General features: G+C 40.9%; 1 protein-coding gene across 5 annotated transcripts in view; it reads right to left on the reverse strand.

Annotated features, from left to right (window-relative positions):
- RAI14 (retinoic acid induced 14) overlaps positions 1-15,365 on the reverse strand; it is a 143,455-nt gene that overhangs the window by 30,967 nt on the left and 97,123 nt on the right. For all 5 annotated transcript variants that reach the window (XM_058564264.1, XM_058564267.1, XM_058564266.1 and 2 more), the window contains exon 4: positions 2,147-2,235. In XM_058564264.1, the coding sequence (XP_058420247.1) occupies positions 2,147-2,235 (89 nt within the window). The remainder of the gene's footprint in view (positions 1-2,146; positions 2,236-15,365) is intronic.

Below are 15,365 nucleotides of genomic sequence, written 5' to 3' on the forward strand. Positions count from 1 at the left end.
ATATAATGCAATTTCACCTATGAAAAAATGTGCCAGGGAAAATCTAGAAGGAAATATAGCAAAATAGTAAAATTTTTTTTTCTTGGTAGGAGTAAAAGCATTGGTTATCTTCTTTATAGTTTTCCGTATTTCCCAAATTTTCTACAATGAGCATGTATTAGAGAAACATATTTTTCCCTACAGTAAAATGATAGGGGAGAGAAGATGCTTGGTTATGATGGAAATAACTAGACTCCTGTCTAAGATCTGTTTCTTAACATCAAGTGCAGTGAAACAAAACTATATGACTTCAATTTATTCACTCTAAGCTAATTCTTTAGATTATGATTTTCTTAGAGAGGAAATTCTGTCCACTTAAGAGGACACACATCTCATCAAGGGTACTATAGCCAACTATACTGCTCTATGTGTATGTGGCATGACTTTAAAAGCAGTAACAATAAACTTTAAAAACAAACAAAATAACTGGGTCTTGGGATTAAAAATGACTTTAGTGCAACATAAATTAATATTTCTCTCAAGGTAGTCACTAAGGGAAACCATTCATTCTTCTACTGGTATTGCCATTTCTCAAAATATTTTTGGAGCTCTCTGTGGCACTGCTCAAGAAAATATTTCTGTTACTTTAATCATTCTTTATTTTTAACCAAAAATGGTTCTACCAGTTTGACGCCTCATTTACCTGACTTGACTTCAAGTAACTCTTGGCCTTTCCTAAAAAAACAAATATTCTCAAAGAAGAACGATTCCCAACCACTGAGAATATTTAAATTAAAAAAAAAAAAAAGGTGCTACAGACTTTTTGAAAACAACTCTGAAGCACAAGTTTTCCAATGATATTTTGAGTAAGAACAGCATTCTTGCAATAAGTGATTGACGCCCCGCCCCCCACCGTGCCGCCATGCCCCAAAATAACTACTCTGAGGAGGCCAGTGTTTTAGGGGGGAGGGAAAGGGACCGTTATGGATTAATGAAAAGCCTAGATAAAGACCACAGAGTTAGACTGATTTCATATTCTAGTAAAAACTAACAAAAGCCTGTTCCAAGGCAAAGATTTTCAGGTGCACTAGAGAAATGAAAAGCCATCAGTAGTTGCTTTGGTCCTTTGGTGTGGCTGGCAGGAGGAGAATCCGAGGCTGGAGATCCTAGGGGCTTCTTCCCATAGAACAATGCTCATAAAAGATGAAATTACACTACCTTTTCTCTCCATTTGCCTTGTTCATCATTTGTCAAGACTGGCTTTACATAAGAACCACCTGGGAGGGCCACCTGGTGGCACAGTGGTTCGCGCTCTGCTGTGGCGGCCTGGGGTTGACGGGTTCAAATCCCGGGTGCGCACCAACGCACCGCTTGTCAAGTCATGTTGTGGCGGCGTCCCATATAAAGTGGAGGAAGATGGGCACGGATGTTAGCCCAGGGCCAGTCTTCCTCAGCAAAAAGAGGAGGATCGGCGACGGGCATTAGCTCAGAGCTAATCTTCCTCACGAAAAAAAGAAAAAAGAAAAAAGAACCACCTGGGAAGCTTTATAAAAACACTAGTTGACTGGCAACCTCCACACAATGGAATCTGAATCTCAGAGCATAGAGACTGAGTACATATATGTGTATGTGTGTGTGTGGACTGTTTATTCTTTTTTCCCCTTCTTTCTCCCTTTTCCTTTCCCTTCTTCCTCCCTTCCAGTTCCCAGGTAATTTGGATACACTGAAACACTGTAAGGGGTGAGAACCATGGCAACTGGTCCAGATGAGGATCATGGCTTCTGTCTACAGAGCTCATTTCAGCTAGCTGACAAAGTGAGCTCCTAAACAACTCACTCCATTTACCACCTCATGCCACTCATACAATTCATAAAAACAAAAATCAGGGAATACTGCCTGGTCCATACACACAATCTCAGAAAATAGTATTTTAAAAAAGGGGAATAAGAAATGTATAGTCACCAGCTGACTAACCACATGTAAGATGAAAACATACTTCTAAAGGCACAAATGATGAAACCATGTCAGAGCCTAGTCATTGGAGGTGATGCTATGCTCTTCTTTTGGCTTATCTGTAGATCGTAAATTTTCCACAATGAATATGCATCACCTTTGTGACACCTACTCCTGTGCTGGCCTGTTGACTTAAGAAATGAAGACCACATACCGGCAGTATCTTGGGCTGTCACATCCACGCCATGTGTAACCATGACCCTGAGGCATTCCACGTGTCCTTTTGTAGCAGCAAGATGAAAACTGGAAAAGAGATAACACAAACTCCTTAAGATTTCCTCTTTAGAGTTCATCTCTGACATCTCTTTTTGCCTCTTCATGTACGCTGACTTTGTCTCACTTGAGCTCTACAGCCACCCAGCGAGTAGGTGTTATTATCAACCTCATTTTAAAGATGAGGAAACTGAGGCTCAAAGCAGTCTGATAATCTGTTCATTGACACTTTTCATTAAGTAACAGAGCAGGAGCTAGATCTTAGGTCTTCCAACCTAAACAGCAGGCTTGAAAAAAGTAAGATTCAACTACATTATTTGTCTCCTTAAGAAACAATAGTCAGAGTCCCTACTAGATTCAATTCCTAAATTATAAGTACTTCATCAACTTTTTCTGTTGTCTAGTGCTTTCACAAAGCCATTATTTTTAAGTAATATACTCTGTAAAGAGAAACTTGTCTAAGTCAAATAATGGTCAAGGGTCTTGGACAACATCAATGTCAAATCCATTGTTGTGCTGTAGCTGAATAACAATAGTTGTATGCAACTTTCGTTAAGTGGCTAATGTGTGCCAAGCATTTTACTACTCACTTTTATATATTATCTCTCTTCATTCTCATAACAGCCTTTTGAGGTGAGTCCTATTACTAGCACCATAGATGGCAGGTGTCTACTCAGTCAGGTGCAAACAGCATTAAACAAAACCCACAATTAGGCTCCAGAACTCAATGACACTTGGGAGTACAAACCATGCTCAGCATGTTTAGACTTGCCATTAAAAGAAGGCAAATCTAACATCCAAATACCACACCAATCATCCCTGCAGGTCGCAAGGGTGAAGGGCACTCCTACAGGCAGAATGAAGCACAATTCCACTGGGCATTCAGGCCCAGAGGCTGAGAAGGCCAAAACCCTCAGGAAGGTCCCCACTGTGGAGGCCTTCCCTCTTCTCAGTCTCCTTCCTATAGAGAGAGGTTAATGAACCTTCCAGTTCTCCTCCTGCCTCAGTTCTGTTTAGGGAGTTACCTTCTCAGGATGCGTGCCGTGCAGCACCTTAGTGTCTGTACCTCTGAATTAATACCCAGGCAATATTTTTTTCATAGGACAGGACCTGTCACTGGGGCCCAGGGTCACACCCAACTAGCAAATCCAAGAATGAAACCAATCCAAACCCAAGTCAGCTTGACTCTACACTTCTGCTCTGGAGAACTAGGCTGAGTGAAGGTGGACAGATCAGCAAATGGGGATACTTCAGTTCTGGTTGCAAATTAGCCATATGTTAGTTATGTATCTTTGGGAAGTCAGTTTAACCTCTCTGATCCTAAATTTCCTCCACTGTAAAGCGTGGGGATTGAATTGGATGATATCTGATGTTTCCTCCAGCTGTAACCTTCTATTAGTTTAGCTTACCTGGCTCTGATCACACTAACTATTTCTGCATTTGCGAGCAATTTATGTGTAATGTTTCTTTACAGTCAAAATCCACTTTGTAGGTGATTTTGCTTACAGTGAAACTTCGATCATATGGAATGACTTGGGAATGTGGTGACTTGTTTAAATGGAATTCCTGATTAAGTACAGCTTAACCAAAAGAACCTCCCTAAAAGGCAGTACAATAATACCTGTGTTTTCAGCACTGTTGGGGTAACTTAATTTTACAATAAGTTCACTTTTACACAGCGAATCGTTTACTTTCACCGATCTTGGTGGAAGGTTTCTAAAATTTCGCCAGCCTTAGTTATATAATTTAATTGCTCTTGAGGACATGAAATCACCACTAAGAGCCTCAATTATCAAACTCTACTTTCTAGGCCATTAATCTAAATGTCCCAGATTATTAAACCCTAATATTCATTAATATTTATCTTCTTTTCTTAATGTCTATGTGTTTGATTCTAAGCTGTTCACTCTGCTATCTCCTATGACCAGGAGAGAAATCAGAACTATCTGGACAAGAGGGTAACCACATTCTCTGCTAAGTATAAGAGTACTAGGATGAGTGATTAGTACATACACACACGTACACACACACCCCCCATATATGTGTAGATCTAACTTTTTTTGACTGAAGTATGACATATGTAAAGAAAACCACACATCATAACTCTACAGCCTGCTAAATTTTCACAAATGGAATATGCCCATTTTACTCTCATACTAATCAAGAAACAGAACATGGCCAGAGACCCCAAAGCCTTCCTCATGTCTCCTGCTAGCACCCCAGAAGCTCTCCCTGTGCCCCTTCTAGCTAGGAACCCCCCTCCCCATGTAATATTTATATTTTTTCTAGTCTGAGGCTTCTTGTATGACTTATGGATTGTGTACTATATTTACAGGGGGTTCAAATTGCAGACACATGTGACAATGACACCACTTCTCTACATTGATAAATGTAGTCTGATGAATGTGATGTGCTATTCCATGGATGATTTGGGAATTGTAGGGCTTCTGGATCATTATTTGGAAGGTCAATACTGGTTATAAAGCAGAAGTGAGGTGTTAGGAAGTTGAGATCAATATCCAATTCTACAAAGAAACTTTCTTAGACATTGCTTTTTAAAATGAAATCCCTTATATCAACCTAAATCGACCCATCTTTGATGGCTGTGACACATTTTATTGAGGGATCCAGTAAATTAAGGTTTCACTGCATATGCTTTAATCAACTGTGTGTGTGTGTGCGCGCATGTGTGTGTGTACGTGAGAGAGATTTTGCTTTGCTCTGCCTCTCTCCTTAGAGTTTAGATTAGAATGTGACTTTTTCCTCTATTCTGTGAACTCTCCAACTATTCACCTGCAGAATATTGTGTCCTGCTGAGAAAACAGGATGATAGTCTTTTAAAAATTCATAATTTTCTCCTCATATATCTTACCTAAAACTTCAGCAGTCACTGGTCTTATAGATAAAATGAACAAAGTACAAATATAATTAGAAATAGCTAATTATATAAGGATATCTGTACTTGTGATTTTTACACTGCATATTCTAATATCATATTTTTAGCTAGTAAAATCATTCTTAGTTGATGTGATTCAATTAAATATATCATTGTTTCAGGTGTTTCTCAAAGGAGACTCTCATTTCCAGGTGTTTGCTGTGTTCTGATGTCACATAGAAGCTGCTGCTCTACTTTCTAAGATACATGGGCATGAGGATAAGCAGAAAAGGGAAGAGTTGATCATTTTAGCCAGAAGTTTCTGATTCATTTTTCCAGACAGACAAGGAACTCCACTACATATCATCATTCCTTCTCCCTGATAGGCATTTCCGGGAAATGGGAGCAAAGCCAAGAAACACGATGTGTAACTCTGCTCACGGGGAATATTCACTAATGCCATGCACCCTCTGTTTGCCCCTCCAGATCTGCCCTCCACCTTTATCCCATGGGTCTGTGGCCCAGGAGGCAGACCTCTAATGGACTGTATCCAATGGGCTTCCTTGTCCTTTGGCTTCTGGTTGGGTTTGACCGGTGGGAGACACTTACAAGAGAGAAGAGGATGAGAGAAAAGAGTTCAGGGCATTATCCCCTCCACCCCCTCCCAGAACATGCGTTGGCAGTGGCTTCCTTCCTCTATGAAGTTCATAGCTCTGTGGGCCAGCTCTCCCAAAGCTACCACTGCAGCTCTCTGGATTTTGATAACTGCTCTCTCTCCTTGACACTTCAAGTCAGGAGTATTGATATATTCATACTGTTAGTATCCCAGGGCTACTTTCCCAACGTTGCTGGTGTAATCCAGTCACAAATTTATAAATAGTTCCTTTCTTAAACTCTCATCAGTTATCTTATTTGAGGGTGCTACCTGTTTCCTGCTGAATTATACCAGTGTTGGGTATTTTGTGTGTGATCATCCAACACCCAACAGGATAAACTGTTAGGTTCCTGTGGATAGTATCTGACTAAATATTTAAAGGGGCAAATTTAGGGCTGGCCCTGTGGCTTAGCGGTTAAGTGCGCATGCTCCGCTACTGGCGGCCCAGTGTTCGGATCCCGGGCGCGCACCAAAGCACCGCTTCTCCGGCCATGCGGAGGCCGCATCCCACATACAGCAACTAGAAGGATGTGCAACTATGACATACAACTGTCTACTGGGGCTTTTGGGGGTGGGGGGGAAGGAGGAGGATTGGCAATAGATGTTAGCTCAGAGCCGGTCTCCCTCAGCAAAAAAAGAGGAGGATTAGCATGGATGTTAGCTCAGGGCTGATCTTCCTCACACAAAAAAAATAAATAAATAAAATAAAATAAATAAATAAAAGGGCAAATTCAGGCTTTAAAAAAAAAAGTTTCAACTCCACATGCAATTGAGTTGACTATTTAAGATACTTGGGCATTTTGGCTAAAATGCTTTGATGGGAGAATGTGACATATCACTTTAATTGTACAGAATACAATAAGTAACTTCAAAAGAGTTTTCTGATAATAGTCTTAGGCCAAAGCAGGAACCAGTTTAAAAGGTTCAAGAATACACCTCTCCAAGGATAAGAAAAACAACTGACTTAAATAAGAGCTAGCACTCAGTCTAGAATGCCCCATGATGCAATAAAGAAATGCTAAAATTCAGATTTTAAACTGTGGATTTGGTCTTGAAAGAATAACCAATACCCTATCCACAACACATTTGGGCACACACAGTTGTACATGCCACAACTGTGTGCTACAATTGCGAAAGCCTTTATAAGGTCTATGAGCATATCCTGTGGAATAACAAGGGTTCTTCAGTAATGAATTAGAAAAAAATGAAGGTTTAGTAAAATCTTCAGTACCATATAGTCTATATTCTCTTTCTCTCTCTATATATAATATATATACTATATATTATTGTATATATAGATACTATATATACTATTATGTATACTATATACTACTGTATACTACATTCTACTATAAAAAAAAAATCTGCAGGAGCCAGCCCTGTTGGCCTAGTGGTTAAAGTTCAGCGCTCTCCCCACTTCAGTGGCCGGGGTTCGGTTCCCGGTCACGGAACCACACCACTCATCTGTCAGTTGCCATGCTATGCAGTGGCTCACAAAGAAGACCTAGAAAGGACTCACAACTACTATCTACAACTATGCACTGGAGGGCTTTGGGGAGGAAAAAAAAAAAAAAAAGGGAGATTGGCAACAGATGTTAACTCAGGGCAAATCTTTCCCAGCAAAAAAAAAAAAAAAGAAGGAGAGAGCATGGGGCACACTCATGCTTAAAAAAAAAAACTTAAAAAAAAAAAGAAATCTGCAGGCCAGATTTACAAAGAGAAAATATAAAATAAGAAGAATATGGGGCCAGTCTGGTGGTGTAGTGGTTAAGTTTGCACTCTCCGCTTCAGTGGCCTGAGGTTTGCAGGTTCGGATCCCAGGTGCGGACCTACACACTGCTTATCACGCCATGCTGTGGCGGCGTCTCATGTAAGGTAGAGGAAGATGGGCATGGACGTTAGCCCAGGGCCCCTCTTCCTCAGCAAAAGAAGGAGGATTGGCAATACATGTTAGCTCAGGGCTAATCTTCCTCACCAAAATAAAAAAAGAAAAAATAACTATCAAGGCACAGTTATTTTGGTCTCTATTGATTATTCTTATTAACTCCTTAACATATCCTATCTATTATCTAATAATATATCATTGCCATAGAATTTTAGTCAAACAATCATTTTACTACCTTAAGGCCATAGTATCTATAACCTGAGTTTGCTAAATCAATTACCACATAAAAGAAAACCAAAATGGTCAGTGTACTGACAGAGCTTTGTCTTGTTTTCACGAAGGATGTGCAAATACAGAAGAAATGAGGCACAAATTCGACTACAAAATGACTCTGTCAGCAACTCCCTAAGAACCCACCTTCTTTTATATTACAGTAGCACTTGGATGTTCAATCTAGACATCATACATTTGAACAGCAACCAACTACCAACAACAGACCTGTGTCATTTCATTAATTCTCCTCAGAGAGAATACTGCTGGGAGACAGAGCCCTGCCTTCTCTCTCTCTCACCCCCCAACCCCTGTGCCTAGAAGAAGCTCTTAACCAGGAGTAGTGTAAATGCCACTGTACAGAAGGACAACGTGGGAAAATTACATTGTTATTTCTTTTGTGTATTTAATTTGAATACCTAGTTATTTTGAGGTATTAACTTCAGGAAATCTGGTCCTTATTCCTAATATCTATGATTTTGAAAAATTAGGGCCGGCCCCGTGGCTTAGCAGTTAAGTGCGTGCGCTCCGCTACTGGCGGCCCGGGGTTCAGATCCCGGGTGCGCACCGACACATCGCTTGTCCGGCCACGCTGAGGCCACGTCCCACATACAGCAACTAGAAGGATGTGCAACTATGACATACAACTATCTACTGGGGCTTTGGGGAAAAGAAAGAAAAAAAAAAAAAAAAAAAGGAGGAGGATTGGCAATAGATGTTAGCTCAGAGCCAGTCTGCCTCAGCAAAAAGAGGAAGATTAGCATGGATGTTAGCTCAGGGCTGATCTTCCTCACAAAAAAAAAAAAAAAAGAAAGAAAGAAAAAGAAAAATTAAAACTTCCAACATTACAGCTTTATTAAAGCTTAGAGGAAGGACATACACATGTAATGAGATGAGAAAGTACAACAAGAAGTGTGATATTGGGGAGATAATACATGTAATCTTTAAGGGCTCAAACTAACTGGGTTTGAATCTGCACTTTCCCACTTAATAGTGTGTATCTTGGTTTCCACATCTGTAAAATAGGCTGTGAGGAATAAATGAGTTATATGCAAAAGCACTTAGCAAAATGTGAAGCATGTAGTAAACACTCAAAAAATTGCCACCAATTATCACAGCCTCACCAACACAAGGCAAGGCACAGAGTGGGGGACATGTTGCACATTTTCTCAATGTGCAGAAAAGACAGGCTAGCAGAAGTTAAATCAGAACCACCACTGCTTAAGAAATGAAGAAAGAGGAGGGAAAGAAGGAAGAGATAAAGAAATGAAAGAAAAGAGAGAGGGAGAGCAGGAGAGAGGAGAGAGGGAGTGACAATAAGAAAGCAATGTCTATTTCCATTGACTGGAAACTCAGGAACAAAGTTGTAGACAGTCACAGACAACAAAAACCGATCCAAGCCTTGTCTCAAGCTCACACTTGAGCTGCTAACATTCTGGCATCTTTCATGGAAGTGATAATCCCCAAAGCAGGGTCTGGCAGCAGCAAGTCATTAGTATTTAAGCCTCTGATGGTGAACAAGAGCAGAGCCAACTTTTAGTAAGACACTCAAGTGGAACGTCGAGTTTGGTTGGGTGGAAAAACATGATTAGGCAGTGACCGAACCTGGGTTTGCAGGTGACAGTGAGTAGGTTTCCTTTCTTATGCAGTGACTGAAAAGGTAGGCATCCTTAGTGGTGGCAGTCCAAGTGACTGATAGGTTGGGGGCCACTCCCTGTCCAGATGGCAAGGGGGTGTCTGTGGGGTTACCTCAGGCTTAGGGAGCAGACAGTGCCCCGGATCAGCACACGACTAATTAAGAGCATGGTGGGTGCTCTCTAAAGGCCTGTGTCCTGGATAGCTGGTAGAAGAGCACACCTCTGGATAAAGAGTGTGCAGATTATGGGGAGGTGGGAGAAGGCCAACAGTAGATTGATTATTGCCCCCACCCTGCAAAACATAGACAGGATTCTTGACAATGTTAATTCTAGGGCACTGGAATAACCCCAGTATGGGATAGTTTTGACATTTGTATTGTATATTTTTACAACTGCTGCTATCGCAATAGCTAAATATATTCATTCACTCATATATTCCCTATGATACTAGGGTGTTTATGTACCAGACACTGTTCCAAGCACTGAGAAACATGTGGTGAATGAAACAAAGTCCCTGCCCTCATGGATCTCGGCTTTTAGTAGGAAAACTAAACCAGTGGTTCTTAACTGGGGGTGATTTTGCCCCACCCAGGGGACATTTGGTAACATCTGGAGATATTTTTGATCACTGATGGGGGCACGGGGGAGCAGAGTCTACTGACATCTAACGTGTAGAGGCCAGAGATGTTGCTAAACAGCCTACAATGCATGAGACAGCCCCCACAGCAACAATTCTCTATCTAGTCCACAATGTTAACAGCGCCCAGGTTGAGAAACTCTGCGATTATCCATTAAAAACAAATGTATAATGCTGAAATATAATTCTATTCAAACAAATTAAACAAAGACTGAAGAAACAACATGAGATGTTAATCTTTTGATGGAGATATACTTCATATACCATAAAATTTACCATTTTAAAATGTACGATTCAGTTGTTTTAGTATATTCACAAAGTTGTACAACCAACATAACTAATTCCAGAACATTTTCATCGACCTAAAAAACTCCCTGTACCCATTAGCAGTCATTCGCTATTCCCACATTTCCCCAGCCCCAGGCAATCACTAATGTACTTTCTGTCTCAATGGATTTGCCCATTCTAGACATTTCATAAAGACGGAATCATACAATAGGTGGTCTTTTGTGTCTGGCTTCTTTCATTTGGAATGTTTTCAAGGTTCATCCATGTTGTAACATGGATCATTTCCTTAAAAATATTCCATTGTATGGATATATCACATTTTGTGTATCTATTCATTAGTTATAGACATTTGGGCTGTTTCTACTTTCTGACTATGAATAACACTGCTAAAACATTCCTGTACAAGTGTTTGTATGGACACATGTTTTCAATTCCAGTGGGTATATACGAGGAGTGGAATTGCTGAGCTATATGGAAACCAGGTTGAACTCTTTGAGGAACTGCTAAACTATTTCCTAAAACTGCTGCACCATTTTTACATTCCCAGCAACAACGTATGAGGGTTCCAATTTCTCCACCTCCCAGCCCAGACTTGTTCTTGTCTGACAAATTTTAATTTAAGAGATGAGAATTTTAACTACAACCTAAAATTTCCAGAGGAGAAACACTTAAGTTGTTCTTAATGAATGCTTTGAGGTAGTTATTTCAGTTAACTATCAGTTGAAATTTCCCCCTAAAGGAATATAAAAGAGTGAATGCAAAACAAATTAGGAACATCGTTTGGCTTTTGTCTTTATCTAGGCATTTACTTCTAATTTAAAAATGTGGCCTTTCCTTTTAAAGACGAGAAATGTCATTTAAGAGTCTATAGAGTAATATATTTTATGAGAGATTTTGTTGGTTTGTTTATCTCTTCATTTGACACGTCAGGAATTCAGTGGAAGAAGGAGGGATATAAAACCCTTTTATCCACTCTACTAACCCCATGCCCAGTGACTGGGACACTGGTCACTGCCTAGGCGTAGCAGGGCAGCTTCTCCAGATTCTAAGGTAGCTGAAGTGACAGCACTTCAATACTCTCCGTCTTGGCTACTCAAAGAGTGGTCTGTGGACCAGCAGCCTGTTAGAAATGCAGGCTCTTAGTTCCCACCCCACATCTACAGAATCCAAAGCTGCATTTCACAAGTTTGCCAGCTGATCACGTGCACATTAACGTCTGAGAAGCACTGCTCTAAATGGGGGACAAGTTAAGAGCCTCACACCATCACTTTCACCAAGGCATCCATTGTTTCGACATTCTTTTGAAAACATAATCCCCTTAGGCTTAAAAACAATCTTATGGGTCTGTTCCACAAAAAAGGAATCTACGCTGTTTTAAGTTTCATTATAATAGGGAATGTTTAGCTTTGCTCACAAAAGCTCAGCTGGGCCCTTCACCGAGATGTAACTAAAAGGCACAAACAGAGCGGCCTGAAGATTTACATAATACTACTTTGATCCCTTTGCTGCTTATTGATATTTGGAATTTCTCAGCTTTTGTCACTTGGAAAGTTCCCAAGGTTTCTGTGCTTAAGAGTTTTGTGACGCCCCATCTCTCTCTCCCCCTCCCTGAGGGGGGAGACCTTCTCCCAAGAGAAGGTCAACTCACTGTGCCCCAGTAGCCTCAAACAGCAGCTGGATGGCAGCCTGAAGGCGCAGTGGAAGAACCAGCAGAGGTCGAGAGTGTGACCTAGGAGGCCAGGGTACCACGGCTGGGTTTGCTGCCTTGTTGCTGTGTCATCCTGACTGAAGTACTTAAATTAACTTCAGTTCCCTCTAAACCTCTAAACGACGTTTAAGGCAATTAAATAACAACATCATTAAAAATAATAGCAGCTTATCTATTGAACCACAACGCACTAGTCATGTTTAACTGTTACAGCCCCCAACAAGCCTAGGGGAGGGGTAACTATTATCATCCCCATTTTACAGAGGAGGAAACTGAGGCACAGAAGTTTAGTCAATTGCCCAAAGGCCCAGAACTAATAAGTGCTGGAGCCTGGATTCTAACCTGGGCATTCCGCCTGCAGAGTCGGCCCCTCACCACCATGCTGAGAATTTGCACTGTTTGTTAAAGCACTCTGCACACTGTGAAACGCTATATAATGTAACTTACTGGCTGTGCTGCTCTTTAAAAAACAAAATTTAAACTAAAAAAATGGAAGCGTTTGGCCAAAATGCAAACATGGGCTTCTCACTGGGGCAGATTAGGGCTGCCAGCGCTCTCAAACGGACAGGAATGTAATATAAGTGCTGAAGCAAACAGAGTCTGTGACAGGGGTTTCATTTCCTACAAAACCACTCAGCAAGTTGTGCAAACCTTTCCGAAATAAATACCTCGGGACAAGGCTGGGATAACTTCTCAAGGCTCTTAACCCGAAGGGGATTTGAACTGTTGCTATTCAAAAGCCCAGGAGTGATGGCCTGGAAAGTTCCTTCTATCATTCAGAGTAATAACAAACACAATTCTTCTGGTTTCTGATTGCCAGCGGAGGCATATATTTGGAGGAAATACAAACTCACAAGGCTACTTTTAGAAAATTTCAATTTTTTAGGCATATTCATTCACAGAAAATTTCACTCAAACCAAACTCTTTCTTGTCCCCTTCAATACTATCCCCACTCTCGACACCAAGAGAGCTGGCAGAGTGAGGTCAAGGATGTAACAGCTTGGCTACCACGACCGAGTTTCCAATTCCTTCATTGCCTCTGCAACCGATTTTCATTGCCCAAATCAAGTAAACCACCAACTCTCACACAAAGAAATGACCACACACCAAACCCCTACCAGCACTAGCCATGCCCAGAATTCCTAGAGTCTTAGAAGCTTCTAGAAGGATAAACTGGCCCAACATCCTCATTTCACAGATGAAGACACTGAGGCTCAGAGAGGTTAGGGAATGTTTAAAAGTTCAGGACTTGAATTCACTGCCCTGACTCGAAGAGCAGTTTCTCCGAAATATACTCCCATCTCCTTTCTTTCTTTTTAAAGCCCTTTATTTCTGAGAGGGGTCACTGTGGTCAGTGAGACTCAGAAATACTTCATGATAAACACCAGCTTTCCATAATCCCTTGAGACCTTCAGCATTTCCCAACCACCTAAAACCGCGTGTATATTTATTGCATTCCTTTTATAAGACATCTTTCTGGAGAGAAAAAAATATTAAATCAAATTTAAAAAAAGCAGGGAAATTAAGTATTTAGATTTAGGATTTAATTCAAAGTCCTACCCGTGCCTCATCAGGCTCTACATGAGGAGGTCCTAGCTTCCTCTTTGACCTCACTTTCTAGCCCTCTCCATTCACTTGGTACATCAAACACCTTCCCATCTCAGGGACTGTTGCCCTGTTGTTCCCTTCACCAGTAGAGCAGTTCCAGAAAAGTGCATGGCTTGGTCCCTCATCCCATTCAGGGATTTGTTCAAATGAAGATGTCTGCTCTGAGAGGCCTTCCTTTCCCAGGTTTATTCAAAGTGGCCCCTGGCCTCTTCATTTTCTTCAACGCACCTGATGGTACATCAAAGAAGCATATGTTATTGTCTGTCTGTCCCATTAGACCGTACGTTCCATGAGGGCAGAGACTTTGTCTTGCCTATTGCAAGAGTCCTAGCACAGAGAAGTAATTTTTTTTTTTTTAAGGTAAGGCAAATCTTTAGTTTTGAATTTGCTTCCAAAGTCTGAAATTTCTATTTTGAGTTTCCTTAAACCAAGGCACACCCATAAACTGGCATAACCATTATTCTCAGGTTGTAATGTAAGTTCTTAAGAGAGAAGCTGTGTCCTTTATGTTATATTATTATAAGCTTGATTTTGCTTCCCAAAATCGTGTTGTACAGTGGTTCTTAAAGTGTGGTCCCTGGACCAGCAGCATCACCATCACCGGGGAACTTGTTAGAAATGCAGGATCTTAGGATCCTGCCCAGACTTAGGGGTGGAACTCAGCAATCTGTTTTAATAAGCCCCCCAGGTGATTCTGATGCACGTTTAATTTTTAGGACCACCGACATAGTAGAAAGTAGTATGAACTAAAAGTTAGTATTTGGTTTCTATCTCAGCTTTGCCATCATCAAGTATGGGAAAATAAAGTCACTCAAATTCACTGGTTCAGTTTACTCATCTGGTCCATATGAAGCCTTTTTTAGCTTTAAAAGTCTATGATTCCAACCTGGCACTTATTTGCTGCAACATCTAAATTCTAATGAGGTCACTGAGCTCAAATGAGGCTTAGCCCACACCAAATATTTCAGTGGGACAACCCTAACAATAGGATTGAAAGATCTGGGATTCCCATTTCAGATTATAGTCTGAGGGTAAAGAAGGCAGCAATGTCTAATAGCCTCTAGTTATAAAAGCCTTGAAAAACTAAATTCTCCTCTGCCAGTGGGGATCAACCGTATTGGCCCAGAAAGAAATCCTCTGGCTTCAGCTATTGCAAAAAGCAGCGCCAACAGAGACTCTGATCACTGCTTCTATTATGAATTGACGTGGCAGAAAGTTTGAGAAATGGAAACACTGGTTGCTTTTCCTGCTAACTGTGTCAGATAGATATAACAAAAGGTGACTGGCATAAAAAAAATAAATAAATAAAGGCTGTAAGAATAGGATTACTGTCCTTTAAATGCCCATGAGGTGCTAACAGAATCAACAGTGCTCCTTCTGGGGACAGAGATCTCCCGGCACAGGAGGGAGGAGACAGTGAGAGGAAAGATCACATTTAAGCCGAGCATCAGCTCTATTTCTTCAGGATTGTTTAGTTTCATAAATGCAGTCTGGAAATTGCACTTGGGGCATTATGAAATCTCCATTAGGGCAAATGATGTGTTTCTTATATTCATGATAGACCTCAGACTCTAGTATCTAGAGCCTAGAACGGGT

Source organism: Diceros bicornis, chromosome 20, assembly GCF_020826845.1.
Source record: "Diceros bicornis minor isolate mBicDic1 chromosome 20, mDicBic1.mat.cur, whole genome shotgun sequence".
Lineage (NCBI taxonomy): Eukaryota > Metazoa > Chordata > Mammalia > Perissodactyla > Rhinocerotidae > Diceros > Diceros bicornis.